This window comes from Triticum dicoccoides, chromosome 7B (assembly GCF_002162155.2).
Source record: "Triticum dicoccoides isolate Atlit2015 ecotype Zavitan chromosome 7B, WEW_v2.0, whole genome shotgun sequence".
Lineage (NCBI taxonomy): Eukaryota > Viridiplantae > Streptophyta > Magnoliopsida > Poales > Poaceae > Triticum > Triticum dicoccoides.
In genome coordinates, this window is record NC_041393.1 from 682,487,712 (window position 1) to 682,510,525 (window position 22,814).

General features: G+C 44.9%; 1 protein-coding gene and 1 pseudogene across 1 annotated transcript; one reads left to right on the top strand and one right to left on the bottom strand.

The window, feature by feature from the left end:
- Window positions 1-634: 634 nt before the first annotated feature.
- LOC119338223 lies at window positions 635-1,867 on the bottom strand (annotated as a pseudogene).
- Window positions 1,868-17,151: 15,284 nt separating this feature from the next.
- On the top strand, window positions 17,152-20,245 carry LOC119335183 (transmembrane protein 230-like). The gene is made up of 2 exons (XM_037607347.1): window positions 17,152-17,642; window positions 19,877-20,245. The coding sequence occupies exons 1-2, from the start codon at window positions 17,450-17,452 to the stop codon at window positions 19,996-19,998; spliced, it is 315 nt and encodes a 104-aa protein (XP_037463244.1). The 5' UTR covers window positions 17,152-17,449; the 3' UTR covers window positions 19,999-20,245.
- Window positions 20,246-22,814: the final 2,569 nt, after the last annotated feature.

Genomic DNA, 22,814 nt, shown 5'->3' on the forward strand with positions numbered 1-22,814 from the left:
AAGGTGTTGTCTTGTTCGCTCGCGGCGTCCCCGACGGTGGAGTTGGATACTGGTTGGCCTCATTGTGTTTGAGTTGTTTCTCAGGGCTAGAAGAGTTTTGCCGTGTTGCTCTTTTCATTTCCTTGGGTTGAGCACCTCGTGTCCCTCTGCTCCGGGCACCATGTCGTCTGCGCATGTGTTGTTCCATACCCCGTATTTATTCATTCTTCTTCTATCAATGAATGACACGCAAGCTTTGCGTATTTACGAAAAAAACAATCGAAGCATCATTTACGGGATTTGTACCCTAGAATTTTGGGGATTTGTTTCCTAAAAGATGACTGACCCGACGTTCTTTCACCCCCACCCCCACCCTAATATAGATCATGGGGAAGCTTCTCGGGCGAGCCCCCCACCGGACCGCAGCTGTTTCTCCCTTCACTCCGGCAGCTCCTTTCTTCTATTGTTTTAGAAAATCGACCGGCCCAAATCAGATTTTCAGGCGACTAACGTTTAGCTAGTGTGAACTATTAAATATGATGTCTAGTTTCTCATAGGACCAAGTCATTTTTTTAGTTAGACCAGTTGCATTAAGGCTTCAATTTTATTTCACCATGACCGACTCTAGACTACAGGAATCACTTGAAATGTGGCAATTCTGCTACATTTTTTTCCGTATTTCGACTTGATTTCCCACTGTGTTCATATTTTCTCGAATAACATGAATATTTACTAGTTCAACACAAACAGCTTGACCAAATACCGAAAAAGTACAAACACATTAATGAAAGAGCTAGGTGTTGCCAACAAAATCATTTTAGATCATTCTTCACAGACATGTGCATTAGATCCGACACCTTCCTAGCCGCTGGCCTGCCCTTCAGGTCATCCCACCAGGCCCTTACATGCGGGTACATGTCGAGCACCGATGTGTATATAGTGATCCCTAGGCAAAGCATGGTGGAGACGTGGTTGAGGTCGGCGAGGCTGATCCGCTGATGAAGTCTCCTGCTAGGTACTTGGAGCTAGACAATCTGGACTCATACACATCCAACACCTTCTTCAGCTTGTCAATGTTCTCCTCGACGGCCCTCTCATCAACCCTTTGCCCGAAAATCGGCCGGATCCTGATCTCCATAAGAATAGCCTCTATGAGAGGCCAGTATTGGTGGGCCCCCACCTCCAGCCACACATCGACCATTGCTGATCCCTTGAGATTGCCAACCCCAAGGAGCTCAGGTTTGTACTTTCGGCATATATATTTCGTGATTGCGCGCGACTCTGTTGCATAGACAATATATGTGATGAGAGCTAGGCTTGAAACATGTTCAATTTCAATAGAAAGTTTTCTCCCGAGGCTTATCTGAGTAATACTATGTAAATGGATACCAGTTATGCATCCATGCTAAATTACTCTGCCTACCCTGGCCAAGGGAATCGCTAAACATTAGCAAAGAGGAAAAATATTTACTTCCCCCGCTCCTAAATACGTATGTGACATTTTGGTAGTTCAATATTGGAAACGGAGGGCGTAGATGGTTTCTGAAGTTTCTTACCCCAGAGGCAAAAGTCACCGTCCTCCAAAACTGGGACCTGACCGAATGGCTGTGAAAAGAGCTAATCAGCAATACCAACGCAGGAAAAGGGAAACAGAGCAGGATATAGTCGTCTCATAGGCAAATAGAAGAGCGAGAGAGGCCTACGTACGTTCCTGGCGAGGTGGGCGGCGCTCTTGTGCTCGGCCGCGGCGAAGTCGACGGCGACGAGCTCGTACTTGACGCCGGACTCTTCCAGGCTCACAAGGACCCTGGCTATGTTCCAAGACATGGCTGGCCCGTACACCTTCACGACCGGCTCCATGTTGCTCTTCCGGCCGGCTTCGCTCTTCAAGTCGCTACAAAATATCTTTGCCTGAAATAATGGCCACGCATATATATATTCCCCCGTCCCCCACCCCTTCCGTTTGACTGCCAGTATGTTAATTATCTTATCTTATCTACGTAGGATGCAAGCTTAGAACCGCAACCTTGGTCAAAATATTTGTCTGCCCCGCTTGTCATGTTCCACGAGGAGGGTTTTATAGGAGAGGATTTCTTGCTCCCGAGCCCCATGGAGCCCCATTTTTTCTTTCTAAATGAGGTTTCTTATCAAATACTCCCTCTGTAACTTTTTATAAGATGTTTTTTGACTCTAAAAACGTTTTATAAAAAGTTACAGATGGAGTAATTCTAAAAAGTACACGTGTATACCACAATCCTGTAAATGTTGATGATGAAACTCATTTTTGTGTGAGCTATATCAAAAAAAATATATCATCGACTTTTATATTCCTTTTGTTACAAAATGTACAATATTTTTTATCCCCTATGCAAAACTCAAAAAGGTCTTGCATTTTGGTACAGATGCAATAGTAAATGTATGATTTTGTTCTCTTTGTGTAGCTCACTCAAAAATGTATTCATCATGAAATTTACAAAAAGTGGTACACATCTATATGCACGTGTGTATTTTTTCAGAATTTTTTGAAACCTCAGAATTGGTTTTTGAATTTTTCAAAAGTCCGGGCTCCATGGACGGCCCTGAGTACATAGTTTCCAGAGGAAATCTAAGTCAAAAGTAAATGTCAAAGAAAGCTCTCTTCGAGAATGCTTGGGTCTCCAAGGTCAAGACATCCGCCAACTTCAGTTTAGAGCACACCCATCAATTTTGGTCCTTTAGACAACCATTCACCGAAGATGACATTGTGTGGAAGCACACACAAGCAATGGGCAATACTCCACGGCCTCTTATACGGCACAATTCTTTGATATTTTTGGAAGGCTTGGGTGCCCTGAAAGTCAAGTTCTTTTCTTGGTTGGCCACACAAGATAGAATTTGGACTGCCCATAAATTGGCTAAGTGAGAGCCTTTGATTTCTATGTAAGCAGGAACAAGAATCTGAAGTACACCTCTTCTTCAAGTGTCGCTTCACCATCCGTCTTTGAACTTAGTGAAACGAATGGCTACGCCTTGAGAGCATAGACACCTCCACTTGGCACCTTGAGAGTTCCGTCAAGGATTGGTGGACAATCCGCTCCGACATCCACACTGCCAATCGAAAGGCCATGGTGTCGCTCACAATAGTTGGACCATATGGAATGAGAGGGGAATGCCCGGGTGTTTCGCCACAAAATCACGCCGCCACCAATGTTACTCAATACTATGAAAGGAGATGCTCATCCTTGGATCGCCGCGAGTGCAAAAAAATTGGGTATGAAGAGAGCAATCTTAAATTTCTGAGGCAAATCTTTTGCTTCGGTTTCAGAAAAAGGCAAGCTGCTCACCAAAGAGACCGAGAGCAGCTGGCAACTTGATTAAACAAGAGAACTAATTGGCAACAGAACAGAGTCACTTGGCAGCCAAGGAATTAATACAATATCCATGAGAGGTCTCCATCACACTTACTTGTCAACCAAGTCCAACTAATACGATGGAGGCTACCTGGTGTGATCTAATTGGGAGAGCAGTTGACAAACTTAAACAAGAGAACTGATTGCAACCTAGTTCTTGACCTGTTAGGCTGGCAATGAATCTGACGTATCCACGGACCGTTCAATAAAACAGGTTGATAAATACAACTTACTTGTATGCCACGGCAGATACAGTAACCATCAGTAAAGGCCACAAACCTTGATGCAGAAAGCACCTTGTTCATCAAGAAATGAAAAGTGATAACCTCAAAGCTACTAAACCATTAGTTGATAGTACTTATACGTCCAATTTTATCATGGTTCTTTTCAACAACAAATACACATCAATCTGAAAACGGTTGTACCCAATAGTCGTAACTAAAGGTGAAAGTGGTAGGACAATTTTTGGCCAAAATCAATTTTAAACAGGGGCGTTGGATATCATAAAAAAAATCACTCATGAACACAATCCTATCTGACTTCTAGTCCGGTTGAAAGGATACACTATACATATGGTATTGCTAATACATATACAACAATATAAGATAAATGTACTTTCTAGACTGACAACCCGACATTTAAATATGTATATATTTTTTTGTTAAAAGTTTAGGTATTAACTAACAATATATAGAAGGTTATCTTGGCTTATGGGATGGGAGACATGCTTGCTAGTGGTTTCTTTGGATTATTCTACTACCGTCTAGTGTTTCATGAGTCTTAACATGTATAAGAATTAATACTTGCTCATTTTTATGTATAGTTTAGTTCAAAGCATGTTGTATATGCTCGTCTTTTTATCCAAGTCCGATTCTTTACCGCACAATGTCCAAGTTTGACGAAATCCGATATTTGAACCACGTGTTATCCACCCTTCTTGAATCTCAAAAATATATGAAATAAGATGAGGTTTCAGCACTATTGTACTGAATCCGCTCTGATTTTTCACCCCTAGGCATAACATTCCATAACTCCTCTTGCCTTTACATGAAATCCCTCACATATGGACTGAGCTCGTAGTCATAGAAATAACACAATGTTCTTATTTAGAAAACTTTGAGTTTACTAAAATCCGTCTTAACATTGATATGTTACAGAGACCAGCTAACCATGGAAGAGCTCACAATTTTTAGTTCTTGTAATGATTGCCTTATTCATGATACCCATTTCACAAACATATACCACATGTTGGTCACAAACGTATTCTTTTCTTTCTTTTGTGCGGGAAGTGCAAGACCTTTAGACATAACAAAAATAGTCTCCAAAGGTGTTGCAAAATGAAAGCGTTAAATCATATCCCTCCACTCCTTTATATAAGGTGTATTTATTTTTTGAAAAGTCAAACGAGTGCGCGTTTGACTAAGTTTTAGAAAAATATATCAATATCCACAATAAGAAATCTTTATCATTTGATCATCATGAATAGTAGTTTCATATTTTGTCTCTGAGTATTACAGATGTTGTAATTTTATTCTATAATCTTGGTCAAACATTCAAATGGTTGACTTGCACGAAAATCAATACACCTTATATTCTGGAACGGAGGGAGTACTTGGTAACTATGACACATTTGGATTAATTTCAACAATCGTTATGAGCCCAACACAAAGTGATAAGTCCCATCGATCCTTCTACGATAACATCCATCTACCCCCGCCGCCCTAAGCATAGTCAGCAAGGGTCCGGTCAACGCCAAGGGACCAATCAATATGATGTCATAAGACATTGCATTGAAGAAACTTAATACCGTGATGACCACGTAGTTCATATTTACACAATTTATACATTTACATTATTAAGATGCTAAGTTACTTTTGGTGGATATAACTTGTCTTTATATAGTCACTAAATGACGAGAATGGCGATTTGGAGGCCGAGCTCCATGGAGGCCTTTATTTTTGAAAAATTCAAATTTAAACTTTTATGTTTCAAAAAATTCTGAAAAAATATATGCATGTATGTAAGGATGTTACCAACATGTGTGTAAAATTTCATGATGAAATACGTTGAAATGCAACCTATGCAAAAAAGACAAATTCATGGCCTTGGAGGATGAATAGTATCATGTGTTAAATAGCCCCAGATTTGTCTTTTTTACACAGCCCTCATTTCAACGTATTTTGAACTGAAAATTTACACACATGTATGTTATGCCTTCATGTATATATGTACTTTTTTCAGAATTTTTTGAAATGAAAAATATGAATTTCAATGATATTTGAATTTTGAATCTGGAGGCTGTTGGGGAACGTAGTAATTTCAAAAAAATTCTTACGCACACGCAAGATCATGGTGATGCATAGCAACGAGAAGGGAGAGTGTTGTCCACGTACCCTCGTAGACCGTAAGCGGAAGCGTTAGCACAATGCGGTTGATGTAGTCGTACGTCTTCATGATCCGACCGATCAAGTACCGAACGTACGGCACCTCCGAGTTCAGCACACGTTCAGCTCGATGACGTCCCACGAACTCCGATCCAGCAGAGCTTTGGGGGAGAGTTCCATCAGCATGACGGCGTGATGATGGTGTTGATGATGCTACCGATGCAGGGCTTTGCCTAAGCACCGCTACGATATTGCCGAGGTGGAATATGATGGAGGGGGGCACCGCACACGGCTAAGAGATCAATGATCAATTGTTGTATCTAGAGGTGCCCCCTGCCCCCGTATATAAAGGATCAAGGGGGAGGGGCCATTTAGAGACTCCTCGTCATGTCCGTGATCATATCCAGGACTCCGAACTACCTTCGGTACATCAAAACACAAAAACTCATAATACCGATCGTCACCGAACTTTAAGCGTGCGGACCCTACGGGTTCGAGAACTATGTAGACATGACCGAGACACGTCTCCGGTCAATAACCAATAGCGGGACCTGGATGCTCATATTGGCTCCTACATATTCTACGAAGATCTTTATCGGTCAAACCGCATAACAATATACGTTGTTCCCTTTGTCATCGGTATGTTACTTGCCCGAGATTCGATCGTCGATATCTCAATACCTATTTCAATCTCGTTACCGGCAAGTCTCTTTACTCGTTGTGTAATGCATCATCCCGCAACTAACTCATTAGCTACATTGCTTGCAAGGCTTATAGTGATGTGCATTACCGAGAAGGCCCAGAGATACCTCTCCGACAATCGGAGTGACAAATCCTAATCTTGAAATACGCCAACTCAACATGTACTTTCGGAGACACCTGTAGAGCTCCTTTATAATCACCCAGTTACGTTGTGACGTTTGGTAGCACACAAAGTGTTCCTCCGGTAAACGGGAGTTGCATAATCTCATAGTCATAGGAACATGTATAAGTCATGAAGAAAGCAATAGCAACATACTAAACGATCAAGTGCTAAGCTAACGGAATGGGTCAAGTCAATCACATCATTCTCCTAATGATGTGATCCCGTTAATCAAATGACAACTCATGTCTATGGCTAGGAAACAGAACCATCTATGATTAACGAGCTAGTCAAGTAGAGGCATACTAGTGACACTATGTTTGTCTATGTATTCACACATGTATTATGTTTCCGGTTAATACAATTCTAGTATGAATAATAAACATTTATCATGATATAAGGAAATACATAATAATTTTATTATTGCCTCTAGGGCATATTTCCTTCGGTCTCCCACTTGCACTAGAGTCAATAATCTAGATTACACAGTAATGATTCTAACAGCCATGGAGCCTTGGTGCTGATTATGTTTTGCTCGTGGAAGAGGCTTAGTCAACGGGTCTGCGACATTCAGATCCGTATGTATCTTGCAAATTTCTATATCTCCCACCTGGACTTGGTCCCGGATGGAATTGAAGCGTCTCTTGATGTGTTTAGTTTTCTAGTGAAATCTGGATTCCTTTGCCAAGGCAATTGCACCAGTATTGTCACAAAAGATTTTCATTGGACCCGATGCACTAGGTATGACACCTAGATCGGATATGAACTCCTTCATCCAGACTCCTTCATTTGCTGCTTCTGAAGCAGCTATGTACTCCGCTTCACATGTAGATCCCGCCACGACGCTTTGTTTAGAACTGCACCAACTGACAACTCCACCATTTAATATAAACACGTATCCGGTTTGCGATTTAGAATCGTCCGGATCAGTGTCAAAGCTTGCATTGACGTAACCATTTACGACTAGCTCTTTGTCACCTCCATAAACGAGAAACATATCCTTAGTCCTTTTCAGGTATTTCAGGATATTCTTGACCGCTGTCCAGTGATCCACTCCTGGATTACTTTGGTACCTCCCTGTTAAGCTTATTGCTAAGCATACATCAGGTCTGGTACACAGAATTACATACATGATAGAGCCTATTGATGAAGCACAGGGAACATCTTTCATTTTCTTTCTATCTTCTGCGGTGGTCGGGCATTGAGTCTGACTAAACTTCGCACCTTGTAATACAGGCAAGAACCCTTTCTTTGCTTGATCCATTGTGAAAGTCCAATTAAGCGTCTTGATCTATCTCTATAGACCTTGATACCCAATATATAAGCAGCTTCACCGAGGTCTTTCATTGAAAAACTTTTATTCAAGTATCCTTTTATGCTATTCAGAAATTCTATATCATTTCCAATCAACAATATGTCGTCTACATATAATATCAGAAATGCTACAGAGCTCCCACTCACTTTCTTGTAAATACAGGCTTCTCCAAAAGTCTGTATAAAACCATATGCTTTGATCACACTATCAAAGCGTTTATTCCAACTCCGAGAGGCTTGCACTAGTCCATAAATGGATCGCTGGAGCTTGCACACTTTGTTAGCACCTTTTGGATCGACAAAACCTTTAGGTTGCATCATATACAACTATTCTTCTAGAAATCCATTTAGGAATGCAGTTTTGACATCCATTTGCCATATTTCATAATCATAAAATGCGGCAATTGCTAACATGATTCAGAAAGACTTAAGCATCGCTACGGGTGAGAAAGTCTCATCGTAGTCAACCCCTTGAATTGTCGAAAACCTTTCGCAAAAAGTCGAGCTTTGTAGACAGTAACATTATAATCAGCACCAGTCTTCTTCTTGAAGATCCATTTATTCTCGATGGCTTGCCGATCATCGGGCAAGTCAACCAAAGTCCATACTTTGTTCTCATACATGGATCCCATCTCAGATTTCATGGCCTCAAGCCATTTTGCGGAATCTGGGCTTATCATCGCTTCCTCATAGTTCGTAGGTTCGCCCTGGTCAAGTAACATGACCTCCAGAATAGGATTACCATACCACTCTAGTGCGGATCTTACTCTGGTTGACCTACGAGGTTCGGTAGTAACTTGATCTGAAGTTTCATGATCCTCACTAATTGTTGTAGTCGTCACAGGAACCGGTTTCTGTGATGAACTACTTTCCAATAAGGGAGCAGGTACAGTTACCTCATCAAGTTCTACTTTCCTCCCACTCACTTCTTTCGAGAGAAACTCCTTCTCTAGAAAGGATCCAAATTTAGCAACAAAAGTCTTGCCTTCAGATCTGTGATAGGAGGTGTACCCAATAGTCTCCTTTGGGTATCCTATGAAGACACATTTCTCCGATTTGGTTTCGAGCTTATCAGGTTGAAGTTTTTTCACATAAGCATCGCAGCCCCAAACTTTAAGAAACGACAACTTTGGTTTCTTGCCAAACCACAGTTCATAAGGCGTCATCTCAACGGATTTTGATGGTGCCCTATTTAACGTGAATGCGGTCATCTCTAAAGTATAACCCCAAAACGATAACGGTAAATCAGTAAGATACATCATAGATCGCACCATATCTAGTAAAGTATGATTACGATGTTTGGACACACCATTACGTTGTGGTGTTCCAGGTGGCGTGAGTTGCGAAACTATTCCGCATTGTTTCAAATGTAGACCAAACTCGTAACTCAAATATTCTCCTCCATGATCAGATCGTAAAAACTTTATTTTCTTGTTACGATGATTTTTCACTTCACTCTGAAATTCTTTGAACTTTTTAAATGTTTCAGACTTATGTTTCATTAAGTAGATATACCCATATCTGCTCAAATTATCTGTGAAGGTGAGAAAATAACGATACCCGCCGCGAGCCTCAATGTTCATTGGACCACATACATTAGTATATATGATTTCCAATAAATCTGTTGCTCGCTCCATAGTTCCGGAGAACGGCGTTTTAGTCATCTTGCCCATGAGGCACGGTTCGCAAGTACCAAGTGATTCATAATCAAGTGATTTCAGAAGTCCATCAGTATGGAGTTTCTTCATGCGCTTTACACCAATATGACCCAAATGGCAGTGCCATAAATAAGTTGCACTATCATTATCAACTCTACATCTTTTGGCTTCAACATTATGAATATGTGTATCACTACTATCGAGATTCAATAAAAATAGACCACTCTTCAAGGGTGCATGACCATAAAAGATATTACTCATATAAATAAAACAACCATTATTCTCTGATTTAAATGAATAACCGTCTCGCATCAAACAAGATCCAGATATAATGTTCATGCTTAACACTGGCACCAAATAACAATTATTCAGGTCTAAAACTAATCCCGAAGGTAGATGAAGAGGTAGCGTGCCGACCGCGATCACACCGACTTTGGAACCATTTCCCACGCGCATCGTCACCTCGTCCTTAGCCAATCTTCGCTTAATCCGTAGTCCCTGTTTCGAGTTGCAAATATTAGCAACAGAACCAGTATCAAATACCCAGGTGCTACTGTGAGCATTAGTAAGGTACACATCAATAACACGTATATCACATATACCTTTGTTCACCTTGCCATCCTTCTTATCCGCCAAATACTTGGGGCTGTTCCGCTTCCAGTGACCAATCTATTTGCAGTAGAAGCACTCAGTCTCAGGCTTAGCTCTAGACTTGGGTTTCTTCTCTTGAGCAACAACTTGTTTGCCGTTCTTCTTGAAGTTTCCCTTCTTTTTCCCTTTACCCTTTTTCTTGAAACTGGTGGTCTTGTTGACCATCAACACTTGATGCTCCTTTTTGATTTCTACCTCCGCAGCCTTTAGCATTGCGAAGAGCTCGAGAATAGTCTTGTTCATCCCTTGCATGTTATAGTTTATCACGAAGCTCTTGTAGCTTGGTGGCAGTGATTGAAGAATTCTGTCAATGACACTATCATCAGGAAGATTAACTCCCATTTGAATCAACTGATTATTATACCCAGACATTTTGAGTATATGTTCACTGACAGAACTATTCTCCTCCATCTTGCAGCTATAGAACTTATTGGAGACTTCATATCTCTCAATCCGGGCGTTTGCTTGAAATATTAACTTCAACTCCTGGAACATCTCATATGCTCCATGACGTTCAAAACGTCGTTGAAGTCCCGGTTCTAAGCCGTAAAGCATGGCACACTGAACTATCGACTAGTCATCAGCTTTGCTTTGCCAGACGTTCTTAACGTCGTCAGTTGCATCTGCAGCAGGCCTGGCACCTAGCGGTGCTTCCAAGACGTAATTCTTTTGTGCAGCAATGAGGATAATCCTCAGGTTACGGACCCAGTCCGTGTAATTGCTACCATCATCTTCCAACTTAGCTTTCTCAAGGAACGCATTAAAATTCAACGGAACAACAGCACGAGCCATCTATCTACAACAAACATAGACAAGCAAAAATACTATCAGGTACTAAGTTCATGATAAATTTAAGTTCAATTAATCATACTCCCTTCGTCCCAAAATAAGTGTCTTAAGCTTAGTACAAATTTGTATTAGAGCTAGTACAAAGTTGAGACACTTATTTTGGGACGGAGGGAGTATTACTTAAGAACTCCCACTTAGATAGACATCCCTCTAATCATATAAGTAATCACGTGATCCAAATCAACTAAACCATATCCGATCATCACGTGAGATGGAGTAGTTTTCAATGGTGAACATCATTATGTTGATCCTATCTACTATATGATTCACACTCGACCTTTCGGTCTCAGTGTTCCGAGGCCATATCTGTATATGTTAGGCTCGTCAAGTTTAACCTGAGTACTCCGCATGTGCAACTGTTTTGCACCCATTATATTTGAACGTAGAGCCTATCACACCCGATCATCACGTGGTGTCTCAGTACGAAGAACTTTCGCAATGGTGCATACTCAGGGAGAACACTTATACCTTGAAATTTAATGAGAGACCATCTTATAATGCTACCGTCAACCAAAGCAAAATAAGATGCATAAAGGATAAACATGACATGCAATCAATATAAGTGATATGATATGGCCATCATCATCTTGTGCTTGTGATCTCCATCTCCGAAGCATCGTCATGATCACCATCCTCACCGGCGCGACACCTTGATCTCCATCGTAGCATCATTGTCGTTTCGCCACCTATTGCTTCTACGACTATCGCTACCGCTTAGTAATAAAGTAAAGCAATTACAGGGCGATTGCATTACATACAATAAAGCGACAACCATATGGCTCCTGCCAATTGTCGATAACTTGGTTACAAAACATGATCGTCTCATACAATAAAATATAGCATCACGTTTTGACCATATCACATCACAACATGCCCCCTACAAAAACAAGTTAGACGTCCTCAACTTTGTTGTTGCAAGTTTTACGTGGCTGCTACGGGCTGAGCAAGTACTGTTCTTACCTACGCATTGATACGTCTCCAACGTATCTATAATATATGAAGCATTCATGCTATATTATTATCTGTTTTGAGTGATTACGGGCTTTATTATACACTTTGATATTACTTTTGGGACTAACCTATTAACCGGAGGCCTAGCCCATATTGCTATTTTATTGTCTGTTTTAGTATTTCGAAGAAAAGGGATATCAAACGGAGTCCAAACGGAATGAAACCTTCGGCAGCGTGATTTTTGGGAAGAATATGATCCTGGAGACTTGGAGTTCACGTCAGAAGATCCTCGAGGAGGCCAGGAGATAGGGGGCGCCCCCCTACTGGGCGCGCCCCTGTCTCGTGGGCCCCTCGAGCACCTCCCGACCGACTTCTTTCCCCTATATAGTCCACGTACCCTAAAAACATCCACAGAGAAGATAGATCGGGAGTTCCGCCGCCGCAAGCCTCTGTAGCCACCAAACCTCTCGGGAGCCCGTTCCGGCACCCTGTCGGAGGGGGAATCCATCACCGGTGGCCATCTTCATCATCCCAGCGCTCTCCATGACGAGGAGGGAGTAGTTCACCCTCGGGGCTGAGGGTATGTACCAGTAGCTATGTGTTTGATCTCTCTCTCTCTCTCTCTCTTGTGTTCTCTCTATGGCACGATCTTGATGTATCGTGAGCTTTGTCTTGCCGTGTTTATCTGTGGTGACAATGGGATATCACGTGCCACTTGATGTATGTTTTGGTGACTAGCTTGCGGGTTCCACCCATGAACCTATGCATAGGGGTTGGCACACGTTTTCTTGACTCTCCGGTAGAAACTTTGGGGCACTCTTTGAAGTACTTTGTGTTGGTTGAATAGATGAATCTGAGATTGTGTGATGCATATCGTATAATCATGCCCACGGATACTTGAGGTGGCAATGGAGTATCTAGGTGACATTAGGGTTCTGGTTGATTTGTGTCTTAAGGTGTTATTCTAGTACGAACTCTTGAATAGATTGATCCGAAAGAATAACTTTGAGGTGGGTTCGTACCCTACCATAATCTCTTCGTTTGTTCTCCGCTATTAGTGGCTTTGGAGTGACTCTTTGTTGCATGTTGAGGGATTGTTATATGATCTATCTATGTTATTATTGTTGAGAGAACTTGCACTGGTGAAAGTATGAACCCTAGGCCTTGTTCCCTATCATTGCAATACCGTTTACGCTCACTTTTATCATTAGTTACCTTGCTGTTTTTATAATTTCAGATTACAAAAACCTATATCTACTATCCATATTGCACTTGTATCACCATCTCTTCGCCGAACTAGTGCACCTATACAATTTACCGTTTTATTGGGTGTGTTGGGGACACAAGAGACTCTTTGTTATTTGGTTGCATGGTTGTTTGAGAGAGGCCATCTTCATCCTACGCCTCCCACGGATTGATAAACCTTAGGTCATCCACTTGAGGGAAATTTGCTACTGTCCTACAAACCTGTGCACTTGCAGGCCCAACAACGTCTACACGAAGAAGGTTGTGTAGTAGACATCACGCATCAAAACCACAACGATAGTTCGTCAAGTTAGTGATGTTTTAACCTTCTCAAGGACCGGGCGTAGCCACAGTCGGTTCAACTAAAGTTGGAGAAACTGACACCCGCCAGCCACCTATGTGCAAAGCACGTCGGTAGAATCAGTCTCGCGTAAGCGTACGCGTAATGTCAGTCCGGGCCGCTTCATCCAACAATACCGCCGAACCAAAGTATGACATGCTGATAAGCAGTATGACTTGTATCGCCCACAACTCACTTGTGTTCTACTCGAGCATATAACATCTACGCATAAAACCTGGCTCGGATGCCACTGTTGGGGAACGTAGTAATTTCAAAAAATTTCCTACGCACACGCAAGATCATGGTGATGCATAGCAACGAGAGGGGAGAGTGTTGTCCACGTACCCTCGTAGACCGCAAGCGGAAGCGTTAGCACAACACGGTTGATGTAGTCGTACGTCTTCACGATCCGACCGATCAAGTACCGAACGTACGGCACCTCCAAGTTCAGCACACGTTCAGCTCGATGACGTCCCACGAACTCCGATCCAGCAGAGCTTTGCGGGAGAGTTCCGTCAGCACGACGGTGTGATGACGGTGTTGATGATGCTACTGACGCAGGGCTTCGCCTAAGCACCGCTACGATATTACCGAGGTGGAATATGGTGGAGGGGGCACTGCACACGGCTAAGAGATCAATGATCAATTGTTGTGTCTAGAGGTGCCCCCTTCCCCCGTATATAAAGGATCAAGGGGGAGGGGGCGGCCGGCCAAGGGAGGGCGCGCCAGGGAGGAGTCCTACTCCGACCCTCCTTTCCTAGTTGGAGTAGGAGAGGGAAGGAAGGGAGAGAGGAGAGGAAGGAAAGGAGGGGCGCCGCCCCCCCTCCTTGTCCTATTCGGACTAGAGGGGGAGGGGGCGTGCGGCCTGCCCTAGCCGCCCTCCTCTTCTCCACTTAGGGCCCAGGAGGCCCATTAACCCCCCCGGGGGGTTCCGGTAACCCCCCGGTACTCCGGTATATGCCCGAAACCACCCGAAACTATTCCGGTGTCCGAACATAGTCATCCAATATATCGATCTTTATGCCCCGACCATTTCGAGACTCCTCGTCATGTCCGTGACCATTTCCGGGACTCTGAACTACCATCGGTACATCAAAACACAAAAACTCATAATACCGATCGTCACCGAACTTTAAGCGTGCGGACCCTACGGGTTCGAGAACTATGTAGACATGACCGAGACGCGTCTCCGGTCAATAACCAATAGTGGAACCTGGATGCTCATATTGGCTCCTACATATTCTACGAAGATCTTTATCGGTCAAACCGCATAACAACATACGTTGTTCCCTTTGTCATCGGTATGTTACTTTCCCGAGATTCGATCGTCGGTATCTCAATACCTAGTTCAAACTCGTTACCGGCAAGTCTTTACTCGTTATGTAATGCATCATCCCGCAACTAACTCATTAGCTACATTGCTTGCAAGGCTTATAGTGATGTGCAGTACCGAGAGGGCCCAGAGATACCTTTCCGACAATCGGAGTGACAAATCCTAATCTTGAAATACGCCAACTCAACATGTACTTTCGGAGACACCTGTAGAGCTCCTTTATAATCACCCAGTTACGTTGTGACGTTTGGTAGCACACAAAGTGTTCCCCCGGTAAATGGGAGTTGCATAATCTCATAGTCATAGGAACATGTATAAGTCATGAAGAAAGCAATAGCAACATACTAAACGATCAAGCGCTAAGCTAACGAAATGAGTCAAGTCAATCACATCATTCTCCTAATGATGTGATCCCGTTAATCAAATGACAACTCATGTCTATGGCTAGGAAACACAACCATCTTTGATTAACGAGCTAGTCAAGTAGAGGCATACTAGTGACACTATGTTTGTCTATGTATTCACACATGTATTATATTTCCGGTTAATACAATTCTAGCATGAATAATAAACATTTATCATTATATAAGGAAATGAATAATAACTTTATTATTGCCTCTAGGGCATATTTCCTTCAGAGGCCTCCAGTGAGCTCGGTCACCAAAGGCAGTTTCCGCTAAATGACTATGATTTTACTTCAAGTGAAAGTCTGTAAAGTTCACATGCTATGTCTTCTTGAGAATTCTAACTAGTGAAGGTTGCAAGTGCTAAGTGGCAACATGGTAAATATGCATCTACATTTCTACATTGATGAATGTGTATATGAAATGTATTTGTAATGCATATGAAATGTACGAAATGTTCTATTGTATGAAATGTCCTTTCTCAGACCGTGGGGGTTGCTGTGCTAGTATAGTTTCTCAGGAATTGAGCTAGCAAGCAACATTTGCTGGCTTGGGATACATGTCACCACTGACAGGTATCACAGATCCATCTATGATGACATTTTTCAAGTCGACTTATGGGCATATATTAGTCTTCCGTCCATGGTAACACTATTGATGGGCGAACGATAAGTATCCATCCGTAGAGAATGTCATCAATGACAAGCGGACGCTAAATATTTTTATTTACACTCGCATTTCACAAAATTTTGGACTCCGGTAACTCCTGAACATTGGGGATTTGCCCACGGAAAATCAAATGTACTTTTTGGCAATTTATATAAGCGAGGGATGGTAAATCTAGTTTGGAAGCATGGCAATTTCACCCTCAGCTTACTTTTTGACAGGAAATTGCCGTATTTGTCAATTAAACATGCCATCGTCGTCTCAACTAAAATTGCAATAAAAACGCTCGATTTGCCATGGGCAGATCCCGAACTTTTGGCATTTATCATTTCCGCACTTTTTAAAAAAGTTAGGGTTTCTGCCTCCCGCCGTCGCCGCCGCAGGTCCGCCTCCTCTCCGGTGGCCCTAGGGCCATGGGGGCGCGGTGGATCTCGGCAAGGGCCGGCGGGAGGGCTCCGTTTTTAGTCGTTTCTTTCAGTTTTGCTAGGGTTTGTGTCCTGCTCCGGAAGACGAGACGACGGCGGCTCCCTGAAGATGGAATAAAGGTCTCCCCGCCTAGTCCCTGTTTCGGCGGCGCGTCTAGCACCGTTGGTGGGCGTGTGGAGGTGTGTCTCCGGCGGATCTATCTTTGGTGGATTTGCTCGGATCTCGTCGTTGTTCGTCTATGTTCGCGTGTCTTCGGATTGGATCTTTCTGATCTACGTTATTCTTCATCTGCGGCGGTTGCTGTTCTGGTGCGCTGGTCCTATAGGGCCTTAGCACGACGACTTCCCGACTGTCTACTACAACAATTTGTGCCCGACTCCGGCGATGGAGGGGCGATGACAGCGGCGCGCCTTCGGCTTGCTTCAGTGCTGATAGTCGTCGCTAGGTGGTCTATGTATCTGGATGTAATTTTTATTATTTCTGGTATTCGTTGTATTGCCATGATTGAAGATGAATAGATCGGAAATTTTCTCGCAAAAATCATTTCCGAACTTTTTTTTAGGTGTGCAACCTTTTCCGGTGGAAAAACAAAAATGATGCTATTTAGCATTTTCTAAACCCACCCTCTGTTAACGTTTTGCTCAAGTTGCTCATTCATCTGAATGAACTAGTATTCGAGTAGACCAACCGTAGGGAGAAAGCGAAGAGGAAAAAGAAGGCGTCCAAATCCGCGGGCGCGACCCCGACCGCGACCCCGCAACGGCCGGCAGAAGCCACCGCGCCACCGCTTCCCCTTCCCCTTCCCCGCCGCCTTTGCCCGCCCCGCAAGCTTCCTCCTCCATCCCTCTCACCCCACCCCACGCCACCACCTCGCCAGGTCTCCCCAATCCCGCCCTCGCACGTCCAGATCTTGAGGCGGCACAGGTGAGGCAGCGCAACCCCCTCCGTCTGTGGACTGTGGCAGCGGCGGCGGCGGCGCTCGACCGGCCGGCAGCGGGATGGCGTACGTGGACCACGCCTTCTCCATCACCGACGAGGACGACCTGGTGGGCGGCGCGGCGGGGGGCCGGCCGCGCGGCGCGCCGGTCAAGGAGATCGCCTTCGCCGCCGCGCTCCTCGCGTTCGGCGCGCTCGGCGTCGTCGCCGGGCTCGTCATGGCCGCCCACCGCGTCGGCGGCGACCGCTCCCACGGTATGACCGATATCCGTCTCTCTGTCTAGCTACGATTAGGATTTGCGGTTGCTTTGTTTGGTGATGAACTGGGGAACTCGAAGAGGGAGGGGCTCATGCCCCTGCACCCCGTTTTTTGTACTTGCATCTCAGAGGGTATTCATTTGTAATGCTGGTCTGAATAAAAACCGAAGATCCTGAAGTTTTCCATGTCTGGCTGAACTAATTGTGTGTGTCTGTTAGTTTAAGCCATTCTGCAGATAAGGTATTTGGTTATGCAGAATTGCAGATCATAGCAAACAGGGATTTGGACATCAAGTCTAATAAATTTTGAGAAAGTGGCCAAATGGACCAACTAACTGTGTTTATTTGTTAGTTTGAGCCATTCTGTAGATAAGGTGTCTGGTTATGCAGAATTGCAGATCGTAGAAAAGAGAGATTCAGACATGTATGTGCTAATAATTTTTGAGAAACTGGCCAAATGGACTAAAATCTACAAAGAAAATGAATCACTGTGTGTTGTTGTAATTTGTTAACTCCCTGGATGTCAGAGTGAACTGAGAAGAAAATCAACCAGAACTCAGGACAAGTATGTGCTGAGATACCATCAAATATCTTTCTCTTTTGTTGCCTCCACTATGTGTAGGAGTCAGGGATATCTGTTTCATAAAAGAAATCGAAGATCATACCTACAGATTATAAATGCGGAATCATGTATGATGGAATTGTTATTACAAACTTACTTCATGCTTTACTGCACTCAGTCCCAGCAGTGTGCCAAAGCCCACATGTAGCAAAGCGTCAGGAAGTTCTGAAGAGGCATTTTTGTTTGCTTCAATCCGTAGATATGTGCAAGTCCTTTTGCACAATGTTGGTAAGCCTCTGATGTATACAAGTTCAATTTGTAAGAGCATCTCCAACAGGCGCCGAACGCGCCGCGCGCTAAAAACTGATTTGGCGCGCGCCCAACGCCTGGTTTGGCGCGGCGCGTGGCGTTTGCTCCAGCAGCCGCGCTGTAAAGCCGCGCGCGCGCGCAGCTCCAGCAGGCGCGGTAAAAATACAGCGCGCGAACATTTTTTTGCATAGATAAAAAAAACGATGCAAGATATTTTACATAGATAGATAGATAGTTCAACATACATAGATAGATAGTTCGACATACATAGATAGATAGCCACTACTACGGCATAGATAGATAGATAGAAACTACTCCAAGTCGCTACCATCATCATCATCATCATCATCATCCTCGTCGGTGTCGTCCGAGGTTGAGAGCCATATGTCGTCCCAACGGTCATCGTCGGCCGTGAAGAACGACCTCCCACCTGCTGAAACTATGTCGCACTGAGCGTTCGCCAATGCCTTCCGCTGACGCCGGTCAGCCCGCTCCGCACGGCGCCTTGCCGTCCTCTCCGCCCAGTAGGCGTGCTCGTCGGCGACGTCCTCCGGGTGGCGACGGCGCCACTCCGCCATGGCTCGCTCGTCCTCCTCGGCGGCGAGGAGGCGGCGCTGCCGCCGAGCATGGTCGGCACGGTCGAGGTCGGTGATGAGACGCGGCGGAGGGGCGACGCGCTGCGCCTGCTCGCGCGTGAAGACGTCCCGGAAGTTCATCTGCGACCGGGGCCTGTCCAAGCGCCACGCCGCCGCGTCGTACGCGCGGGCCGCCTCGTGCGCGCTCCGGAATGTCCCGAGGCCGAGCCGCACGTCGCCGGACCGTATCTCGGCGGAGAACCAGCCGTTGGGGCGCGCGCGGACGCCGCGATAGCCCGAAGCACCTCGGCGGCGCGGCGGCATGGTGGTGCGAAAAGCTGCGAAGCGGCGAGCTTGCTAGGGGAGGGCGCGTGGCTGTGTGCGGTGCGCGTGGCGGGCGCGGCAATTTATAGGCGCGCGGTAAGCGGCGCGCCAAATCTGCGCCGCGTGCCGCTTTCTCCCGCGCGCGGTAAGTTCCCGCCACCGCTGGAGCGCGCGGAATCAGCCGGCGCGCGCTAAATCGCAATTTTACCGCGCTGGCGCGCCTTTTGCCGCGCCTGTTGGGGATGCTCTAAGAAAGGGGCCATAGCTTTCAAACTTCGGAACCGTTGATGCAGTATGAACATAATTTCAGGGCTAATGAAGAGCTGTTAACCTTTTTCAAAGTACTGACGCACTACTGTTTTGTTCCGAGTAGCATTTGTGTTTTGCATTATCAGTAAATGGCGAAATCTCTCAGTATTTTCCGCTTTTCCTGATGTACGTCTCTGTTTTTCTGGATACAGGGATTTTCTTTACAGTGTTGGGCGTAGTGATGTTCATCCCTGGATTCTACTACACGAGAATAGCGTATTATGCTTACAAAGGGTACCAGGGCTTCTCTTTTGCCAACATCCCTCCTATCTGAAGAATGAGTGGCCGAACCTGGTTGGACCGTCTCATCCAATGACCCCTTCTTATGAAAATGTAAACATGTTGTGTTCTTTTCTTTAAACCCTTGTACTAGATCGTTGCAGTTGTTATACTTGTACATATAATAACAAACAACTAAAATAATGAGAAACCACGACGATATGGTAGTTTCACCTGATAGCTTGTTAATTGTGTGACTATATATTGATGAAAGGGCTTCTCTTGTCGATATCACCCAGACAGTTTGTTGTGATTGCTGCTCTGTCTGTTGGTTCTTCGGATTATTAAAACTATTTTTTCAGATAAGCTTGCCCTTGTTTTAGTGGGATATATATATCTAGCAGGAGGGCTGTTTCGTAAAGTTTATCCATGTTGCTACTCGATTGTACTGGGCTGGGTTGTTTACCAACAATCAGTAAAATATCGTAACCCCTAAAAGAAGGTAAAATATTGTAACCCAATGTGTTTCTAGAGTTGGAATACAACGACTCGCAAAAAAAAAAAAAATTGGTATACAACACGCGACTCTGAACCCTTTTTGATTTCTGGGCCCATTGCGGCCCGCTCTTCCAGGCTTAAATATCGTGCAGATGGCTCCACGATCTGAGTGTTCTTATTTACCGATCTGAAAACAACACGTCTCTTCTGTCCTGTCAAAAAAACCTACGGATGTCTCTGCCGCCGACGATGTTGACGCTTTTACCAGACGACGTGATCTCTGAAATACTCTCATGGACGCCGGTGAAGTCCGTCTGCAGATTCCGATGCTTGTCCCGGGGGTGGCTCGCCCTCGTCTCCAGCCAGGCGTTCCTCGCCGCGCACAAGTCCCAAGTCGACCCGCACCTCCTCCTTGCCACCAGCTCCTCGGGCAAGGAAGCCAGCAACATTGGCCGCGACCTGCGGCTGTTTGACGAGGAAGGCAATGTCGTGAGAGTGATCAGGAATGTTGGTGCCCTTTGGACGGTCTGCCATGGCGTTGACGGTCCGGTCTGCGTCACCCGCGATTTTCGTGGTCGTCGCGACGTTTTCGGTGTCAATGTGATCAATCCGGCTACCGGGAGTGTGCTAATAACGGCGACCGTTGAGTTGGAGAGCCAAGAGATCTTCCTCTTCAACATCGGTTGTGCCGCCCCGTCTGGTGTGTACAAGGTTGTCCGCTTCGACGACGAGTCTTGGAAGGTTCTCACTTTGGGAGATGATGCCGAGTGGAGTGAATTGCGGTCTCCCGCAACCACACTGTCAAATTACTTCTATCGGAGCTTCGTGGTCACGGTCAATGGTGTCATGCACTTTCTTTACACGTCACGGAGATTGCCGTTTTATAAGGACCTTATACTTCGCCTTGATCTCGAGAGGGAAGAATGGAAGGCATCCCTTGAAGGCCCAACAAAACAAGGTGACCAGTTTCAAAAGCGGCTAACGACGGAATGTATAGTGAGGCTCAATGACACCATCTGCTTGGTTCAGTTGGAGGAACATTTTGTTACCAACAATAGATACACGAACCTATGGCTTCTGACTGACTTCGACAAAGGCACCTGGGTCAAAGCATACACGGTCTCCATGACTCCGACCACCGTTTTATATCGGCCTTTGAGGGTGATGCACGATGGTGGAAAGTTGTTATTCTATGGCTACCATAGCCCCACGAAAACCCGGATGCTACAGGTTTATGATCCCCTTACTGCTACAAGCGCACACTTCATGAAGTTTCCGAGAGATTTTCATAGCGATGTTTGTCTTTGCGACTTGAACTTAGAGTGCTTTGTCTGATGTAAGATAATGTTGTGTTTGGCATTTGAACCGAGCTTGTGTAGCCTTGTCTTTAAAAGTTCTGTTCTTTAGAGACGCGGAGAATAGAGCTAGAGACGACCCCTTCAGACGAATATCACTTTGTTTTATCTGATATATCTTGTTGCTCATGCTTTATTTTAGTTTTATCAATCCACTGCAATGTTTTTTGACAATAAACAATGTTAATTGTGTGATTATGTTAAGCTTTCAGCCTGTTACACGCTTGGCTACTGCATGTTGTTCGGTAGCCGTGATGTCCACCAAGACAGTTTGATGTCCTGCTGATCGTGTCTGACAGTCGGTTCTTGGGTTCCTTGAACTATTATGAATGTAGCCGTGCTGCCCAGCAGCTTTGCCCTGCTTAATCGTGTTATTTAGCATGAGTACAGTTCCATCACAGTGTATTTGGACCGGTTTGCTTACCGTGAGTATAAAGAGATTGTTCCGGTCACCATCTTTGTTTCAGTTTCTCCGTGGTAAATTAAATCACCCAATGGGTTCCAGACTTCTTTTTTAGGAACAAGGATTCCGGACTTGGTATAATACACGGCTTGGATTCTGAATCCTTTTCGTGGTCCGGCTCTCTAATGGTAAATACCGAGCAGATTTTTTTTTCTTTGGCTTCCAGACTTGGTATACAACGCGGCGCTGCGGCAGCTTTAAACCCGAATCCTTTCCGATGTCTATGGTCATCGTGGCCTCGTCTCCAAGCTTAAATATCGAGCAGCTGGCTACACGATGGCTACACGAGGCATCGACCAATCCCAGAGCAATACTTTTTGTTCTCGCCCGCCCTCTCAAAAACCTACAGCCGTTTCTGCCATGGCGTCGCCAGCGATGCTGCCGTCGTTACCCGACGACTTGATCTCCGAAATACTCTCATGGGTGCCGGTGAAGTCCGCGTGCAGATTCTGCCGCGTGTCCAGGGGGTGGCATGCCCTCATCTCGGGCCCGGCGTTCGTCGCCATGCACAGGTCCCGCACCGACCCGCAGCTTCTCCTCCTCGCCGTCAGCTAC